Genomic DNA, 18,881 nt, shown 5'->3' on the forward strand with positions numbered 1-18,881 from the left:
GAGCAAGAAGTAGGCATTTTATATCCTAACCAACATGCAGTTGAAAATGTGTAGAATCAACATGCAGTTGAAAATGTGTAGAATCAACATGCAGTTGAAAATGTGTAGAATCAACATGAAATACCCTGGCTGAGGGTTTGGTTTTGCATACAGTTTAATTTCCTCTGCTTTGGGAAGCTGAAACACAGAGGAATAAGTTTTGATGTTTGAAAGGAACCAAAGATTTTCTGCTCTCATAGAACATCTTACAGTTAACATGCTTATGATCAACTCCAGATTCTTAAATAAGTTCTAATAACCTGCTGAATCTTGATAATATTTCACAGTGGACAAGTGTAATTGGCTTAAATTGATACTCTTGTGAAATAATCAGAGTATTGGTATACTTTCTGTACTTAGGACTGGAGAGCTGGCAAATAAGTGGGTTCTGCTTTGAGTTCTTCGTTTGAGTTTTAAAAAGTGGATATTGGAGTGTGAGGCTGGAAAACAAACAGTCACTTATATTATTTACACTCAAAGTTTGGGCACTGTGTAAGATAAAAATCATTCTTTTGCCTCCAGTCCTTTCTCCACCTGAAAAGTGATAGTGAAAGGATTTTTGTGTTTGTATTAACTGACTTCTGACACTAGAAAGTTACAAGCCAAGGTATATTGCTATATGTCACAAGACAACATCAGAAGTGTCTTTTATCAAACTGCTGTTGACTGTATGCAGGTTAAAATTTAAGTGGGACATTTTTGTTATGTAAAGTGAAAAAGATAAAGAAGCTAGTGGTGGAGTTTTTTATAATTAATTTGTTCTAAGATATGGAAAGAGATTTTTAAGACTGAATTAAGAAACTCTAAGGAGATAAATGAGATGGCTGCAATTCTGTGAAAGTCCCCCACAGAGCTCGTTGGTTTGCCAGAAGCTTAAGGGATAATGTCCTATTTTAGAGGTTTGTTTGTGAAATCTCTGCCAGTATTTGTGCAATTACTAGCAGCAGCAGATCTTAAGCACAGCTGTTACATCAGTTTCCTTGGGAAAAAAAAAAAATCTTAAAACCAGTTTTTATAAAACCTAGACATCTTATTTACATCTTATCTGCAACACACTACATAATTTCAGAGAAAAAAAATGGCCATCAACACCAAGCATGGTATGCATCAGCATAGCAAGTGTTAGTGACTCTTCATTAATTTGGTGGGCACAGCTTCATTAATGGTAGTTCTTGTCTCCTTTTCTTTCTTCAGGCATCTGCAGTGTGCTTACGAGCACCTGTTTCTGAGTCTTTGTCCCGGCTACAAAGAGACCAGTTGCAAAAATTTGCTCAGTACCTAATCAGTGAACTTCCACAACAGGTAAGTGGAGACCATAATCTGACTGACAACTTGTTAAATTCAGTTATCTTTATTCTGGGTGAATTTATGTGATATCTTTTGTTGCAAAATAATCAGTTATGGTATTCACTTGTGAGCTGCATTCAGTTCTTGCTCTTCTGCTATTCTGTTATTCAACAATTGTCTTATTGCCAAGTAAAAGATTAGAAGTGTTTTAAAAGGAGAAAGAAGAGTGGTGGCTATTCATATCAGCATGAATATATGCTGAGCTTGTGAAAGATCAAACACAGTTAATCAATTCATAATTGTTGCAAACTTAGCCCAAATCAGCTTGTTTCTTTTTTGTGTGTTTAGTTAGCTAAGTGGAGAGAGCCACCCAGGCAAAGTATTGTATGTGCCTTAACTGGGTACTTTCTAATGCAGCTAACTGGAAACCTTTCAGCTTCCCCCAGTGCAGCTTCTTGGTGATTCATAAGAATCATTCAGTGTAATAGACATGACATTTTTTTAGTCGAAGGCCAAGTCTGCTCTCTTGCTCCTTAAATATCTGTGTTGTTCAGGGTCAGGTCTTTAATATCATCTGCCTAAAATGTTTGCACAAAATACACAAGAATACCCAAGTGGTTGTGAAATGGCTGCTTTAAAATTATAAGGCCTTGGCAACTTTTTTATGCTGGTTCAGCTAAAGGAGATGGAGAAAAACTGATCTGTGTGGGTATCTGTCACATTTCAGCGGTGCATTTGTAACACACTCCTCTAAAGTAGAAGTTAAATTATTGGCAGCATGTGCCTAGAATTGATATTATGGTGCTGTGCATAGGACACTTAAGATATTCTGTTGCTAAAACATCCTATAAATTTCCTACAGAAATACTAACTTTCTTATGAGAGGAAATAGAGGAATTGTATAATATGAAAGTGATATAAAAATACTGCTTTTTTTTGCTGCTGAGAGATGAGCATGAATAGTGTGTGCTTCTTGCTGCATTACATAACAGGCAAAGCTTTTTTTTTTCTCCTCAGACTAAGCTTTATGACACAGTCTGGTGCTTAATAGGGGAGGGCTTTGAAAGGCAAGTAGTGGTAGTAGTTGTTTCCTGAATTGCATGTGAGTTACTTGCTTTCAGATATTCTCTGTCTGCTCCTTTCTGCAGGGTTTATTTCTCCTTTGGCCATATGTACCAGCTGTGCCTCAGGAACATCTAGATTAATTAATTATTACAATTTTGCCAGATAATCTGATGAATGCTGCCCAGCAGAAAAGTTTAGTGTTTACTGGGAGATGTTTTAACCTATGTTGTGTAATTCCTTTGCAAAAGACAAGGCTTGAGGCTTGCCCCAAATTCTTTCAGCAGCCTCATTCCTGGTCTTCAAGATTTCAGGGTGGAGATAGGTAGTCTAATTCAGTGGGATCCCATATTTTGACTACATGATGTAGAATTAGAGTAGGCTGTACATATTATTCTATTTTATCCATATTTCTGTTTTGTGAATGACATGGTACAGTATTATAATGCTGAATTACTTTCATGTGTAAGGGAATGATGGTCTATCGGAATGCAGCTAGATGTTTTTCAGAATCTCTGTTGAAAGTGTTTTCTGTATCTATGAAAATCGTGGAAAAGCAGCTAGAGTTCATTACCTAGATCTTTGCCCAAGAGCTCTTTTCCCTTACGAAGCCAGTATTCCTATTCCAGTTAAGCATGAATGTCTTAGCAAAGACTGAAGGAGAGTCACTGCAGCTGGTACTTTGGCCTTAAGGTGTGACTGCTGAGACCTGTGAATTTTCTTAAAATATGTAGTAGTGGAAAAAAGGTACAAAATAGCTTAATGCTGAATTTGTTTCTTTAGGTGATTGAAACGCAAAATATCCTCTGAAGCATTTTTTTTCCCGTCTGTTTGTGAGATGTATCTGTATTATTTGCAAATATAGGTGTAGTGAAGTCCCTTTCTTTATAGTAAAAGTGATCTTTTATCTCACCTTTTGTATGGAGAGAGGTGGGGGATATCAGACATTCTGTTGGAAGTCATGTAAATCCTAATTATGTGGATTAACGATTTGCCTGTTGTGTACATACCTACTAAAGGCTAAATGGATCTACACTTTCAGCTCAGACTTAGTGTGGGCAAGAAAACTCTTTCTACTGTGCATTTTTTCTTTCAAAAATAGCATGTGAAGGGTATATCTACGTAGGATTTTAGTCAGTGTGAACCTTCTCTGCTTATGCTTTTAGCTGGTCCAGAAACTATGATTAGTTTAGTGCTGAAATTGCATTCAATTACTGCTGAATCCCTTTGTTAACTGGATGGTAAATAAGCTAAAGTCTGACCCCAAAATATTGTGTAGTTGTATTTTAAAATTTGCTCCCCTGCTCCCATTTGCTTGGGTTTTAGAGAAATAATTCAGGAACGAGATGTAAAGATCTTTTAAAGTGCAGGAAAATGGTGACCTTAACAGCAGTGGCTTTCCTAACTCTCAAACTCAGTTGCAGTATCACTTTCTGTAGGCTCCTATTCCTCAAGAAATGAGAAAAGAGCTAATAAACCGTGATGCTTTTGTTTACTTCTTGGGGTGAGACTGCAGAAAGTGAGCCTTTTGGTGGGCTGTGAGGGGTGTCCGTTGTGTGATCTTTAGCACCCTCTGTCGTCCTTGCTCAAAACGTAGCTCTGTATTCCATACTCCCGGAATTGCCAGAGTGCTTCAGTCACGATCTCTGGCTGGGTGTAGCAAGATGAGAAATACTGTGTATAGTGAAAGTTTGCTTCATGTTTTCAGATTCTTCCAACAGCTCAGCGCTTGCTGGATGAGTTGTTATCTTCCCAGTCTACTGCCATCAACACAGTGTGTGGAGCCCCAGGTAATTTTAATAGATCTTATTTCAGTAATCTGTATCACAGATAGGAAGAGGATGATTCCATTGCTGCAGGTTTGTAACTGATTTGTTAGCCTGTAGCTTGGATTGCAGATGGAAATCAAGGAAAAGGGATGAGTATTGGTACTTATGTGTACATATGGCACAACAACAGGCACCTCAGAGTGCTTGCAGAGAAAGGGAGCATCAGGCAATGCACTTTCTAACAAATTTTTTTTCTTTTTAAATTTGGTATTAAATATAGACTTACCTAAGTGTTGGTTACCAGAGATGTTAAAACATTCCTGTTTTAGTGCTGCATTACCCTTCTGGTCAAGAAGCTGCTAATTTAATGTTGGTAACATTGAAGGTAATGTTACGGTAGCATTTTAAGATAATTCTGAAAAGGTTGTTCAGCAATGGGTGAAATAATTTGAGTAGCACTGCTGGTGTACTCTGTGGTTGGGCACGTAGAGTAAACTATCTTCAAAGCATGCAGACTGTGTGTTTTTCTTTTGTAAGATCCCACTGCTGGACCTTCTGCATCAGATCAAAGCACCTGGTACTTAGATGAATCTACTCTGAGTGACAACATAAAAAAAACCCTTCATAAATTCTGTGGACCCTCTCCTGTTGTTTTCAGGTAAGCGGTTTCCCATTGGAGGGAAAATGTGACATTCATGTGATCTGTTAATTCATTCACCATACAGCCTGTATGCCTTGGACCGAAGGATGCTTAGTTTCATGGTCACTCTTCTGGACTGAATTTTTGTGTAGCTTCTGCACTTATTATTTCAGTAGAGCAGACTGTATTTGTACAATATTTCGCTTGTGCGGTGTTCTTGAGCTCATCATGCATTCTGTCTTTTAGGTCACTCGTGTCTGTGCCATTGAAGGGCAAATATCTTTCTGGATGTTGATTATACACAGGATTTATTATACTCGGGATTTTGTATGACTATGCTTGATTTAATTTTTTCTCCTTATTCTCTGCTTTATGTACAGTGATGTGAATTCAATGTATCTGTCTTCCACTGAGCCACCAGCTGCTGCTGAGTGGGCTTGTCTGCTGCGTCCCCTGCGAGGAAGAGAACCCGAGGGAATCTGGAACTTGCTTTCCATCGTACGGGAGATGTTCAAGAGACGGGATAGCAATGCAGCTCCATTGCTGGAGATTCTGACTGACCAGTGTCTCAACTATGAGCAGGTATCTCTCTGCTTGGAGTGGGGCATGTTTTGGGGAGCCAGGTAGAGCCTGTAACTGGTGCTTTGTGTCTATACAACCCATGGCTGAATACAGTTAATAGCCTATGTGTGTTGTAGGCATGTGCGTCTCCACTCTAAAAGGATGTTACAGTTTGCTCTTGTTCTAATTTAGTGATGTCCTGGTAATACTGTATTCTCCAAATACCTCAGTTCTTCTAATATGAATATGTAGAGTCTGATTTCTTTTGTTCAGCAAAAGAAAATTGATTTGATTTCTTCCCAATCAAGGTGATTTATTTTATTGTTGTTCTGTTTCTTTTAAATGAAGCACGTCACATTTGAGCTGTCATTTTGATAGAAACGAAATATATATGTTGTGTGGTAGAATGTCAGATTCTTTTGTTATCTTTGTGGAAGTTATCTTTTGGTTTGGATTGAAGCAATACGTTGTTTTTTTGTTTTTTTTTTTTTACTTTGTTAAAGTAATATTTAAAAAAAAGGTTTCCTTTAACAGTTCAGGACTTTGATCTCAGTCTGTAATACGAATTGTGGTGTAAGTTTCCTTATTGGTCCATTCCTTACCTCGACTTTGAGCAAGGGAAAGGAAATGCTTCATTTATCATATTTGTTCACTATTTCTCTCCGAGTGTGAAGGTGTCTAGGAAGTGAACGTCCTGTGAGTGTTTTGTTTTCTGGGTATGTGCCTTCTAACCAGAGAGATTTTGAGGCCCTTAGTTCTCACAAAACAATATTGCTTTAACGGTCATAGTTCTTTTGGTGTCAAATGAAAGCCTGGTATTAACTAGGATAATTTCCTCAGGACCATGAGATAGAGTGAGAACAGGGGATGCAATGTTGGCCACAACACAGCTCCACTGAACTTTTCTTCTGCAGATAACCGGCTGGTGGTACAGTGTGCGAACATCCGCGTCACACAGCAGTGCTAGTGGGCACACAGGGCGCAGCAATGGCCAGTCAGAGGTAGCTGCTCATGCTTGTGCAAGCATGTGTGATGAAATGGTGGTTCTTTGGAGGCTGGCTGTCCTTGACCCGACTATTAGTCCACAGAGGTGAGCTCCAGAATCAGTTCCTGTGTCTCTAATTTCTGATACTCAGTCATACTAAAGAGTTTCATCCTGCAGATTTCTTATGTTTGTATCATTAGCTCGATACCTGTTCAGCCATTAGTCCATCTGGACTATGTGCTATGTAACATTCAAAGCACTATAACTACTTTAATTGCTGTTGCTGCTTACTTTTAGCAACGTCAAGTAGTGTGACTAATTTGTTTTCTGAGAGTCCTTTCTTACATATGGGTGTAATTCTGCATTTTAGTGTCCCAGTGGAGAGCATTTCTTTGAACGATAGCACCAGTTACCAATTAATTATAGAAGTTTCTATATTTAACCATTCAGCAGTTTAATGGAGTTCTGTTTAGCCCTGTCATTCACTATTGCATATTTCATGATGAACCAGTTCTTACTTTCTGTCCTCTTGGGAGTTTGTTCTCTACATTGTATTGTTAAACAGTATCACCAGTGTGTGATTTTCAGTCAGTGTTTTCAATTGTCTAAGAAAAAATTGTGTGGCTTCTGCAGATTTCTAAACCATATTGTGCTTTGGTAAATCACTGCCATCTTTATTTAGCACCAGTTGAATAGCAGAGGAGGTACTGAGAGCTCCTGTTGAGATACTGTGGTTGACATTATAATAATTTGTTTTGTACATCTTGTCTACAAAGTGTGATGTGTAAAATGTATTGGATTAGTGTAATGTGCTATAAATTCTCAGAAGTTTCTCAGAACAAGTGAAAACAGGATGGTAATTTCAGAACAATTGCACATTAACAGGATTTGCTTTCTCTGAATTGTGTAACATTAAAATGTCCTATGGAAAGGCACATTAGGGACACTAAAATGGATGCAGTTTCTGTCTTGTACAGTTTACAATACGAAGTAGCTAAATATAGGAGTTGAAGACAAAAACTGTGGGAAACTGGGAATGAGGCTTAAAATAAGCACAAACATCAATCAAATCACATAGAAAAAGCATTAAGGATTTTGGCCATTAATAACATATGAAGTTGTGCTGTGTATATTCACATTTGAGTTATTTGATGCAGTTCAGATTTGCTTAGATCTTCTACTTGAGCTAATGAGTAATTGAAAAGCTCCTACTTGATTACCTATTCTCTTGGTGTTTGAATAGTCTCCAAGGACCCTCTTCTACTTGTGCTTCCCAATACTTACAGTGAATCATAAGGAGACTTCACAGATTATCATCCTTATGTTAGCCTTCCCAAGTAGTTCCTGCTCCTTTTTCTTCTGAAAATCTTCTCCTTGATTAAGCCCTACCAGTGTGCTTCCTGGTTAATTAATTTCTTGAGTGGACAAATATAAGTAGTCCATTTTGTTTAGTCCCTTTTGTCCTAATACCCTTTGCACCTAGATTGGGTCAACTCAATTTTTGGTTTTTTGTTCTTTTACTTTTGATAGAAAAATCTAATAGTATGGAAGTGTTGGGATTATACATCAGAAATGCGTGGCAGAAACAGAATGGCAGTTGATTGAGATACCTGGTGAAATTTCTAGAAATGTCTTTTTCTCTGGAATTAGATCACCATTTAGACTATTTTGCTCAAGTGTGAAGGCCCTGTGTGAGATTTTGAGCTGAAAAATGCAGAACTGTTTTCTTCTTCCCATAGTAATATGAGGTCATGGAACTAACTGTGTAACATGAGTCTGTGTAATCCTGCCAGCTTGCTTCTTCTTCAGAGTTATTTGAACATCAGTTATTGCTGTCCCTGTGGTTTACAACAGTTTGTTCTCCTGAGGATAGCCTGCTAAAGCTTAAATTAAATTGTTGGCCTCTATACAGGCACATCAGGGCAAAAAGGTAAATGCCTGAGAGGAACATGAGGTGGTCCTGTCTGTCATTGTGCTTCCCTGGGTAGCCTATTTAGGTTTTACTTGTGAATGTCTTAACTGGAGTTATTCACAGGGCTGTTTCACAGCTGCTGCAAACTTTTATGAGTGTTTCCAAGGGCAGTTCCCCGTAGTACTTTATTCATTTGGGACTGCAGAGAAGAAGATCCATTAGCACCTTCTTTAGGGCAGATAAGCAAACAGGGCAGACAGTGCTTTATTTTAAACCTCCAGTTTGTATTGTGCTTTCATGTCGGTGGTGTTCACGTTTTGTTTCTGGATCACAAACCTGTCTAGAACCCAGCTGTTAATATACCTGTTTGGTTTTTTTTCAGCCAGTCTTATTATTAGTGTTGTCTATATTTAGTATTAACTTAATTCAGCAGATTAAGTTTCTGGCCAAAGGAAGGAGGTGTTCTGTGGGCTAAGTAGTAGTTTGTCACAGATGCTTATTGTGTCTGCTTCCTAACCTGTCCTCTTCCTTCTCTTAGGCGCAGGGATCTTTGCTCACAGCTCAGGCAGTGGCAGCTGAAAGTCATAGATAATGTTAAGAGGGGTCAGCACAAAAAATCACTGGAGAAGCTCTTCCAAGGTTTCAAGCCAGCTGTAGAAGCCTGTTACTTCAACTGGGAGGAAGCTTATCCCATTCCTGGGATTACATACAGCAGCACTGACAAGAAGAACTCGTTCTGTTGGGTGAAGGCCATCCAGCAGAGGAGCTGCCGGTTGCAGTGTGCAGAAAGTGCCTGTGAGGCTGGCAGGAGCCATGGCCAGGAGCCTGGGGGACCGTGTCTGCAGCCTGGGGACAGGCTGCGGCCCTCCCCACAGGAGCCAGCAGTTCGTCCTAAAGAACTTACTGGGAAGCGGAAAGTTGTCTCTGAAACACCACAGAGGGTTCTGAGACGGCTCTCAGCAGAAGGGGATAAAGCTGTCTATAAGACTGCAGTGAGCAAAGCAAAGTTGCCAGTGAGCAAAGGCTTGACCAGTAAACATAGTGGGAAACGCCGTATGAGCAGTGAGGACAGCTCTCTGGAGCCAGACTTGGCAGAGATGAGCCTGGATGACAGCAGCTTGGCACTGGGGGCAGAAGCCAGCAACACCTTTAGTTTTGCAGAAAGTCCACTGAGCAGGAGCTACAGGGATGCCTTTGAGGAGGATGGTGGAGTGTACTTCTCTGAGGGACCTGAGCCCACTGTCAGGAGCAGTTCCATGGCCAAGAAATCCCCCAAGGATCCTGTGGGGGAGATGGGTAGTGGTGATGATGACCTGCCTTCCGCAGATGAGAACTCTGGTGGCGTGAGTCTGAAGCCAGAAGAAGTAGGAGAGAATGGTGCAGTGGGGGGAGGGGATGATGGAGAAGAGGAAGATGATTATCAGGTATACTATCTGAATCCACAAGAGGTAGCCAAGGAAGATGATGACAAATGTGAAGGGGGAATTGAAGAGGAGCAGGATATATTTGCTGGTATAAAGCCTCTGGAGCAGGAGAACCGGATGGAGGTGAGCTTCACCTAGTTCAAAATGCTGTTTTGCAGTTTTATGTGCTGTATAAATCATGGTGTCACCACCTTCATAGCTGTAACACTTAACCTAGGATGTTGTTAAATCAAGTGCTTAATTATAATGTTGTGATAACCAGCTGTGTCATAAGGTATCCACAAGCCTAATGCAGTGGTAGCATATGTTTGTTTCCCACAAGCTTGATAGCGGATTTCTGTGCTAACTGTAAGTGTGTCCCAGTTTTAGTTAGTGCCACCTCGCACTCCAGGATTTACAAACGTAGACAAAACAGTGTGTGCTTTTCACCTGGTCTCACTCTTGGGAATGGCAAAAATTATCTGAAATGAGAAATGAGACTGAGACATGGTCAACAAGAAAAATTTAACCATTTAGGCAGAGGCTCTTTGGAAAGGTGAGGTAGTCTAAATAAACTGCGTCTCATTCCTGTAATAACCACAAAATGTGCTTAGAGGTTGCACCTCTATAACCAAGCAGCCAAATGGCAATGCATGGAAATAGTGGTAGTTTGACATTTACTTTTTTGGGGTTTTTTTTAGCTATTATCTGATCTCATAGCCCTTGGAGAGAGGATATGACTTAATGATGTAAGAAAAGGCTTTTTAGGGGAGTGCTTCAAGGATTGATGGTGAAGGACTAGTCAAGGAGGACTCTCAGAATACTTGCTGCTGAAGTTAGTTGTGAATTACGCTTGCAGTCTTTGTAACAAGTGGTTTGAGCCTCTGTGACAAGTGGTTTGAGCAGGCTTAACTCCAGGCAGGGGTAGTGTGGTTTGAACATGACCATTTGTTCCTTCTTGCAGATCCTGTTTGCCTGTGCAGAGGCACTGTATGCACATGGATACAGTAATGAGGCTTGCCGCTTGACTGTAGAGCTTGCCAGGGACCTACTGGCCAACCCTCCAGATCTCAAAGTGGAGCAGCCACCAACTAAGGTAGAGACATGGCAGCAACCATCAGTAGTCTTGATTTTACTGCAGCTCTGTGCAGGTGACCCTGTTTCTTGTGATTCTGTCCAAAACCTTAGTCTCCTGTTTCACTGTGTACATCATTGGTAATGTTAGCAGTTTTGCTGTTTCAGGATAATAGGGTCGGACAGGAAATAATCATAAACTTCTGGAAACTCAGCTGTAGTGACACTAAGTAGTGTTTGTTGTAGAGAAGGGTTCCCTTGGAAGGGACAGGTGTGTGACATTTGCCTGCACAGCATCAGTCCAGTGGGGATATGTGTTTTGTCCACAGGCCAGCTCTTCCACTGTGTTGTGCTGGGGTGACATAGGGGAAGCAATGATGTTCAGCGGTAACCACTGAAATTTGAGATTCCTCAGCAAAAGGAATAAAATCTAAATGTGTTTTATTCTTTCTCCTGTCTATAATTATAAAGGGACAAGTATAGAGTCATTTAGGATGTTTAGGAAAGTATTCCGGTGACAAATTCCTCCTCAAACAGGGCAAAAAGAACAAGGTGTCAACCAGCAAGCAGACGTGGATGGCAACCAACACCTTGTCTAAAGCTGCTTTCTTGATGACTGTCTTGAGTGAGCGGCTGGAGTACCACAACCTGGCCTTCCGAATAGGAATGTTTGCTCTGGAGCTGCAGAGACCACCTGCCTCTACCAAGGCTCTGGAGGTAATGAATATCTCAAAAAAGCAGTATTCATAAACGTTGTTATTTTGGAATGTGTTTGCTCACATGGTTTAAATTTCAGCACCTGAAGGTTGGTTGTGCTTTTATGTTTTCTTACATTGGATTGCAGTGGAACTGAATTGAGTGCACATCCCATTAGCACGTGTTGATCTGCTAAAAAAATTATTAGCAATCACTTCAGCTGTTGTTTCCTTCAGTGATGGGAAGCTCAGACGTCATGTACCAAAAGGTCTTTGATTTCATATGAAACCGTAGGTCTGAACATTTTTAAAATGAGTACAAAATCTTCTATGAATGTATTATTTTGATTAGATTAGCCTACTTATCATCTTAAATATGTTTTCATTTTGCTTCACTGATCTGGGGAAAATAAAATCTTTTGTAAATATCCATATTTGTCGATATTTGCATCAGTGAAATGGTTTGAAATTTATTCCTTAGGGAGAATTGGTACAATTGTTATGTGCTTGAAAATTACTGCTTTTGCTGATACCTCATTCACAGGCAAATGAGCATATGCATATTATTTTGGACACTCCTTGATTACTATGAGGATTTCTGTTTTGAAAAAAACTGTCCAGTGAATATCATGTCTGTGTTATTTACAGCTATCTTGCTTTTCACTGCAGAGTTATTCAGTCCCTTAAGAGTGTGTACTGTTGCTAGTTATCCACCAACTACAATTATTACACTAATTATCTGTACTTCTTACGGTCTGATTAGAAGATTGTGAGATTGGCAACTTACCTAAAGAAAGCTATTACTTTCATGTGTTAAGAATGGAGATAATGCAGGCACAGAGTAGTGAAATGTCTTCATCCTGATGGCATGAGTGCTGCTATGCTGTGCCCATTCTTCTGCTGATCAGTCTCTGGTGTCTCAGATGGGTGTATCACTTAACATAGCATCCTTTCTTCCTACAGTTACAAGTAGCCACCTTTTCCACTGGCCTATCCAGTCAGATGCTTCTGCTGATGTTCTTATGAGAGCTGATGCATTTTTTCTGTATGCAGCAGAAGAGTGATCATTTGAATAAGAAAAATTGTATAGATATGAAGCAAGACTGGTAATAGATTTGAAAACCTGCTTTCATTGTGGAGAAAATGGTAAAGGTGGCTAGGTTGGTAAACATTGCTCTCATTTAATAAACTGATTAAAAATTTTTGTTGTATTTTATATATAGGGGACAATGGTCTGCTCCCCGCAGGGGCCTGTGGTGTTGACAGCTGTTCTGTTTCCTTGTGGATACTTCCAGGTGAAATTGGCTTATCAGGAATCTGAGATTGCAGCCCTCTTGAAGAAGATTCCCTTGGGCACCAATGAGATGAACACTATTCGAGGAAGAGCTGAAGAGCTGCGAGAAGGGACATTGTGTGATTACCGTCCTGTCCTGCCTCTGATGTTGGCAAGCTTTATATTTGACATGCTGTGCACTCCAGGTACTGACTGCATTGGCGTGATTGTGCACAGGGCATATTCTGAGATACCAGGTCTTGAGGGATTTTCAAAGAGAAACTGTCCTCTATATAAGAGTGACCAAAGTTTTAGTCTTCATGTGCTGTTGCTTGCACTTTACTCTACCTTACTTTAAAGATATTTTGTTCCCCAATGGAACTGTTTCTTCTTCTGCCGACATTTGAAAACAGCTGCACATTCAACACGTTTCAGCACTCTGTGTGTTTATAAAATAGTTAGCAATTACTGACTTTGCTGCTTTTATGCTGGTTATATTCAGAGGAAGCTAATATAAATCTAGAATTTAAAAAGAACACAGCAATTAGAAGACTGACTTGGCAGTACACCTGGTTTGGAGCCTTCTGAGGTTAGAGAGAGAAATGGAAAAAAAACCCCATAAGGTGCTGTGGACTTGCAACTGGTATGGAGCTAAGAATAGGACCACGGGAAGCTCTGCAAATTCAGAAAGTTCTCAGAAGCTTCTTTTGCTTTGAAGCCTTAGCTTTGAAAGATGAACACTAATTCTACTGTTTTCTTGCAGTGGTTTCTCCTACAGGCTCTAGACCCCCAAGCCGTAATTGGAATTATGAAATGCCTGGAGATGAAGAGCTTGGTTTTGAGGCAGCTGTTGCTGCTCTTGGTAAGAGTCTTTTACAAGAAAAGTCTACCTTCATCCATGTTTGGCATACTTTCCCATTTTGAATGGTGAGAGTTAGTAGTTCATTCCAATTTGGTGCAGAAATAGAAGTGTTTGCAGAGTTTGACAGAACCAGATGCAGGATTCCACATCTCAGGGTTGAGTTATCCTTGCAAAGCTGTGAAAAAATGGAAGAAGAATACAGGACAGGAACTCAATGTTTAGGTAGTAACATGAATTTCAGCTTTCTGCTTGCTCCTTTGTCATGAAACATGTATTACCTGGACTTCAGTGGAAGTGGACAGTTTCAGAGACTAAAAGGCAATAATTTCTGAAGGTATTGGACAATGGTAGTGAAAGACTATCAGAAGTACTCTCAAGCATTATCATATAATTCAGGATCTTAGCATAATACTGAATTCTTGCCTCATTTGCTTCAACAACAAAGCAGTACTGTATGCATGTTTTAAAGCAGTATGCAGAAAGGAATAAAATGCATTAGACAAGGCCTGTGCTCTGTTGCCTCATCTTTGAAAGAAAGATTATGAGTTTTTTATGGTGTTGGAATGTTGGCTTGTACAAAAGGTTTGTTTCAATATAGGGTTATAGGCTTGCCTGGACTCTTCTTGTGGCCTTTTAGTATCTGGTTGTTCTGACAGTTGTGACAAACTTAGTATTCTAGGGACAGACTGCAACTTCTCTTTATTCGTGGCCTATTCCTGAAGTTAACAGAAAAATAGAGGGGAAAAAAAAATCTCATTTTGCCTGTAATAGTGAGGTGAATAAAACAGTCTGAGGTATAGACAGTGCTCAGGATGTAGTGTAGCCCCATGAGCTCACTTGTCTCTACATCCTCTCTTTTATGGGCTGCAGGTATGAAAACAACTGTCAGTGAAGCAGAACATCCTCTATTGTGTGAAGGCACACGAAGGGAAAAAGGGGATTTGGCTCTAGTCCTGATGATTACTTACAAGGATGATCAGTCTAAGCTGAAGAAGGTGAGTTTCCCTTTGAAAGGGGAGAGGGAGAAGGAAGGCAAAACCATGTTTGGGTTTTGATGGATTTGATAGTTTTGCCAGTGAGTATAAGTTGCTGTGTCACATACTGATGTTTTACAAGCTATATTGTGGTATTTATATTCATCCACTGCTGCAAAACCTGATTGTACAGAGCACATTGCCCTGGGAGTGGCATTCTTTCCATAGGTTTCTTAGGATCCAGTCAGGAGATGTGTTGTTACTGCTTTTATTGCTAAGACAAGTCCACTCCTAAGGGTTTTTGGTGTGCAGTCTGTGTATGGTCTGGGAATTGCATATGTTTTGCTGCAGGGATATTGGCTTGCAGAGCAGTAGAGCTAGCAAAGCTTCTGTTTCTTAGCCTCTCATCTCTTTGATATACTAGTTCAGTACACCTGTGTCTTAATTTCCTATGCAAGAGAGAGAGTAAAACTCTGCCTGTCCACCCCAAAGGAAGGAATAATATTGAAAATTGCTGAAGCTTCAAGAAAGGGTTTTATTAATCCTTTATATTCAGAAATCCTCCTACACAGCAAGAACTACATTATTAGTGTCTTTTTGTCTCCTAGAAGAGAAGCATTTTTGCTATACTCTTCTCCAGGGAATTACAGGGACATTGTGATACCAATCATCTGCACATAAATGGTCTGTCAGACTTGTGGTGTTGATTAAATATGGAGAACAAACAGCAGAAGTGGACAAACCCTTAGAATGTGGTGATGCATTGTTCCCCAATTGCATAATAAATTATGATAAGAAAATGTTACTGTAGGCCAGTATAAAGCAGATTCTCTAGTGGCTTTGCCAGTTTCTTGGTAATGTATGACAGGATTTTCTGAATGGTGAGTGTGGAATTTTTGTGACTTAAACATCATCTGGCAAAACTAAATTTAGAATTCTCCATTCTGTCCTTGATATAGCAGAATTGCTTCTTTTTTTTTTTTTTTGTGAGGTTTGGGTGCTTTTCAAGTAAAGCCAGTGGCTGTTTCAAGGGAAAATGGGATATTACTGAATCTTTGCTTCTTCAAGTAGTGCAGACCACATGGTTCTCAACTGTGCATTGCATTGCTCTTTGGTGCAGGAAGATGATGCATATTTTCTAGAAAATACATTTTCTTTTTTTCTCCAACAAATGAAATTTGTTGTCCACCAGGAAGTTAATTTGGTACTTCCCCTCTTTGTCTTAGTGTCATGCTTGGTCTTACCCTTCTGCTGGGTGCCTTTTTTTTTTTTTTTCCCCTTGTTGCTAAAGATTTTAGACAAACTCCTGGACAGAGAGAGTCAAACTCACAAGCCACAGACGCTGAGTTCCTTCTACTCATCCAGCAAGCCTACAGTTGCAAATCAGAAATCTCCTTCCAAACATGCTGCTCAGTCTGCTGCAGCTATCCAGCAGCTTCCAGGGACTTCTGTCACTCAGCAGGCTGCTGTAAGCACTGCAGTCCAGAGCAGTCCCGAGAACTTTGTGGAGAAGAGTACACAGGGTAAGAAGTGCTTTGTAACAGCTATGCTAAAATTTTCCATAGTTACAGCCTGTTTTCCAACTCTTGAGTCAAATGTTCTTGGCCTAGTGTCAGATTATCTGCTTTATAACTGAAAGAAAACTGAGACAATCCTGCTCGTAAACACCATTCGTTTTATAAAAATCCTTTATCTTTTGATATGTGTGTCTTTTAAATGGCCATGTCTGGTTTTAGAAATACAGAAGCAAGATAATGTTTACCTTGTCGCTGTTCTGTTTATGCAGAGAGCTCTCAAAGGTCCCCCTGTGAGCCAGCTGCAGAGGCCACTGTTCTGAAACAAGAGGGAAAGGTCCCCAGTCGTCTGGCCCTTGGAAACCGAGGTGGATACAATGGGAGGTGCTGGGGTTCACCTGTCAGGCAGAAGAAGAAACACACAGGTGAGAATGGACTAGCCTAGTGCTCTGTTCGGCAGTCTGCTGGGGTGTAGCCAAGAAGGCTAGAGAGGAACTTTTTACAAGGACATGTAGTGATATGACAAAGGATAACAGATTTAAACTGAAAGAGGAGAGAGTCACATTGGATGTTAGGAAGAAGTTCTTTACTGTGAAGGTTGTGAGGCTCTGAGTAGGTTGCACAGAGAAGTGATGGATTCCCCATCCCTGGGAGTGTTCAAGACCAGCTTGGATGGGGCTTTGAGCAACCTGTTCTATGACTCTGGGATTTTACATGTCAGCTTTTCTTGAACAACAGAAGTAGCTCAGTGTCTCTGAGGTGTTTGACATGGACAAATAATATTTACTTCAAAAATTTCCTGCCCCTTTCTGTATCGCAAGATACCATGCCTTTCTTGCACCAGTTATGTTTTGTGTGGTGGATTCGATACCTGGAGCTGAATGACTGCTGACTCTGGGAGTGCAGCAGTGGATCCAGAAACAAATTCAGGGAAGCTGCTGCCTCGCTACACTTCTCTTGGGAAGGGTATAAGTTAGAGGCAGAGGATGTGAATGTTGTGCAGCATACATCTGAAGGGTTTTCTTCCTGTTTGTATAATCCGTGGAACTTGACTTTGTATGTATATTTCCTTCTTGTTGTTATCCTCTGCCACAAAGCTTGGCAGGTAGAGTGAGGGGCTGTGATGGTGTGAAGGGGGAAATAAAGATATCTTGTTCTTGGACTCTTCTGCATTTTAATCCAAGAGCTACAGAAGGACACTGATATCTGTGGCCAAATTGATTTGGTTTAGTCTCTCTTAATTTATGATTAATGCCTGTCAGCCCTAAGGCAGTCACTGACACAACTGATCTTAGTTGGGACTGCAGGTGATATGGTTCGGAGTTTACCTTGCATTGCATTTACCAGCCCTGGTGACATTTCTGTGTTGGTTCTGGTGTTGTAGGTATGGCTAGTATTGACAGCAGTGCTCCTGAGACCACCTCTGACAGTTCTCCAACTCTCAGTCGGCGTCCCCTACGTGGGGGCTGGGCAACAACATCCTGGGGTAGAGGACAGGACAGTGACAGCATCAGCAGTTCTTCAAGTGATTCACTGGGATCTTCCTCTTCCAGTGGCAGTAGGAGAGCCAGTGGGGGAGCTCGTGCAAAGACTGTGGAAGTTGGCAGGTAATGAATAGTACCTGGCAATGAGTAATGCGCAGAGGCAACATCTAGGCCTGATGATGGGGACCGGGCACATGTGTATCGGGAAATACTTTACAGGGAAAATTTGCTTTGTTTCCTCTGACCCCTAAAGACAGGAGCTCCAGCTGGCAAGTTTGGGGTACTTGTCTGAAAGATTCCTCTGTCTTTCCTCTAGGTATAAAGGGAGGCGGCTGGAGAGCCATGCTCCTCATGTCCCAAACCAGCCCTCAGAGGCAGCTGCTCATTTCTACTTTGAGTTGGCCAAGACAGTCCTTATCAAAGCAGGTGGAAACAGCAGTACCTCTATCTTCACCCACCCTTCCTCCAGTGGTGGGCACCAGGGACCACACCGCAACCTTCACCTCTGCGCCTTTGAGATTGGGCTGTATGCACTTGGGCTGCACAACTTCGTGTCTCCCAACTGGCTCTCTCGAACTTACTCCTCCCATGTCTCTTGGATCACAGGTTACAGCAAAACTTTATTGGGAGGCTTACTTTTGGGCAGGAAGTGGGGTAGGGGAGGCAAGCTTGTTCTTGAAAATGGTGATGCTGATGTGCTGTAGGAGCCATGTAAGCAGTTCACACAGCTACAGTAGTTGCTAATCAGCAGTGATTTACGCGGTGGTGCTTACTTTACCCTGCAAAGTTCTTGTGACTTTTTTCCTCTTGTTTGTACTGCAACGTGCTTCAGTCTAAAAAGCCCTCCTCTCATACAGAGACTGGTCTTTACCTCTCCTTCAGAGTTAAGCTGTATAGACAGACATTTGTCAAGTCTGAACATGCTCTTTGGCTGTGTTCAGTTTTCACTTTCCTCTTCTTTCTGATTGCACCCATACCTACTACCTATCCATATGGCTTTGAGAGGCCTAATCACCACACCTTTGAAAATTCATGTTTTCCTGACATGATGAAATAGGCTGACAGTCCAGACTGGTTTATAGCTAAAATCAGCTATGGCAAGTACTCTTTTCTATTTCCAATGAAGATAACTTAACTTAGTTAATGGTGTCCTCACTGACTGCTTGCTCGTGGAGGGCTCTTGTTTGCCCATTGTTTTGGGAGCAAACATCTAAATTTGATGTGAACCTTAAGGGAAGCGACTGGGCTGTGTCACTGCTCTTGAAGGAAGTGAAGAGTGCGCCTGCTGTTGAGAGAAAGCTGTCTGTAACTGTGCTGAGCATACAGTGGTGTGAGAGTCTCTCTCAC

General features: G+C 40.9%; 1 protein-coding gene across 2 annotated transcripts in view; it reads left to right on the plus strand.

The window, feature by feature from the left end:
- ZSWIM8 (zinc finger SWIM-type containing 8) overlaps positions 1 to 18,881 on the plus strand; it is a 58,235-nt gene that overhangs the window by 27,865 nt on the left and 11,489 nt on the right. For both annotated transcript variants that reach the window (XM_062496615.1, XM_062496616.1), the window contains exons 5-19: positions 1,234 to 1,341; positions 4,097 to 4,178; positions 4,695 to 4,815; positions 5,178 to 5,379; positions 6,273 to 6,448; positions 8,794 to 9,802; positions 10,623 to 10,754; positions 11,270 to 11,449; positions 12,723 to 12,906; positions 13,464 to 13,562; positions 14,433 to 14,557; positions 15,828 to 16,059; positions 16,323 to 16,475; positions 17,435 to 17,657; positions 17,851 to 18,140. In XM_062496615.1, the coding sequence (XP_062352599.1) occupies positions 1,234 to 1,341; positions 4,097 to 4,178; positions 4,695 to 4,815; positions 5,178 to 5,379; positions 6,273 to 6,448; positions 8,794 to 9,802; positions 10,623 to 10,754; positions 11,270 to 11,449; positions 12,723 to 12,906; positions 13,464 to 13,562; positions 14,433 to 14,557; positions 15,828 to 16,059; positions 16,323 to 16,475; positions 17,435 to 17,657; positions 17,851 to 18,140 (3,316 nt within the window). The remainder of the gene's footprint in view (positions 1 to 1,233; positions 1,342 to 4,096; positions 4,179 to 4,694; positions 4,816 to 5,177; positions 5,380 to 6,272; positions 6,449 to 8,793; positions 9,803 to 10,622; positions 10,755 to 11,269; positions 11,450 to 12,722; positions 12,907 to 13,463; positions 13,563 to 14,432; positions 14,558 to 15,827; positions 16,060 to 16,322; positions 16,476 to 17,434; positions 17,658 to 17,850; positions 18,141 to 18,881) is intronic.

The sequence above is a fragment of the Cinclus cinclus genome, chromosome 7, assembly GCF_963662255.1.
Source record: "Cinclus cinclus chromosome 7, bCinCin1.1, whole genome shotgun sequence".
Taxonomy (NCBI): Eukaryota; Metazoa; Chordata; class Aves; order Passeriformes; family Cinclidae; genus Cinclus; species Cinclus cinclus.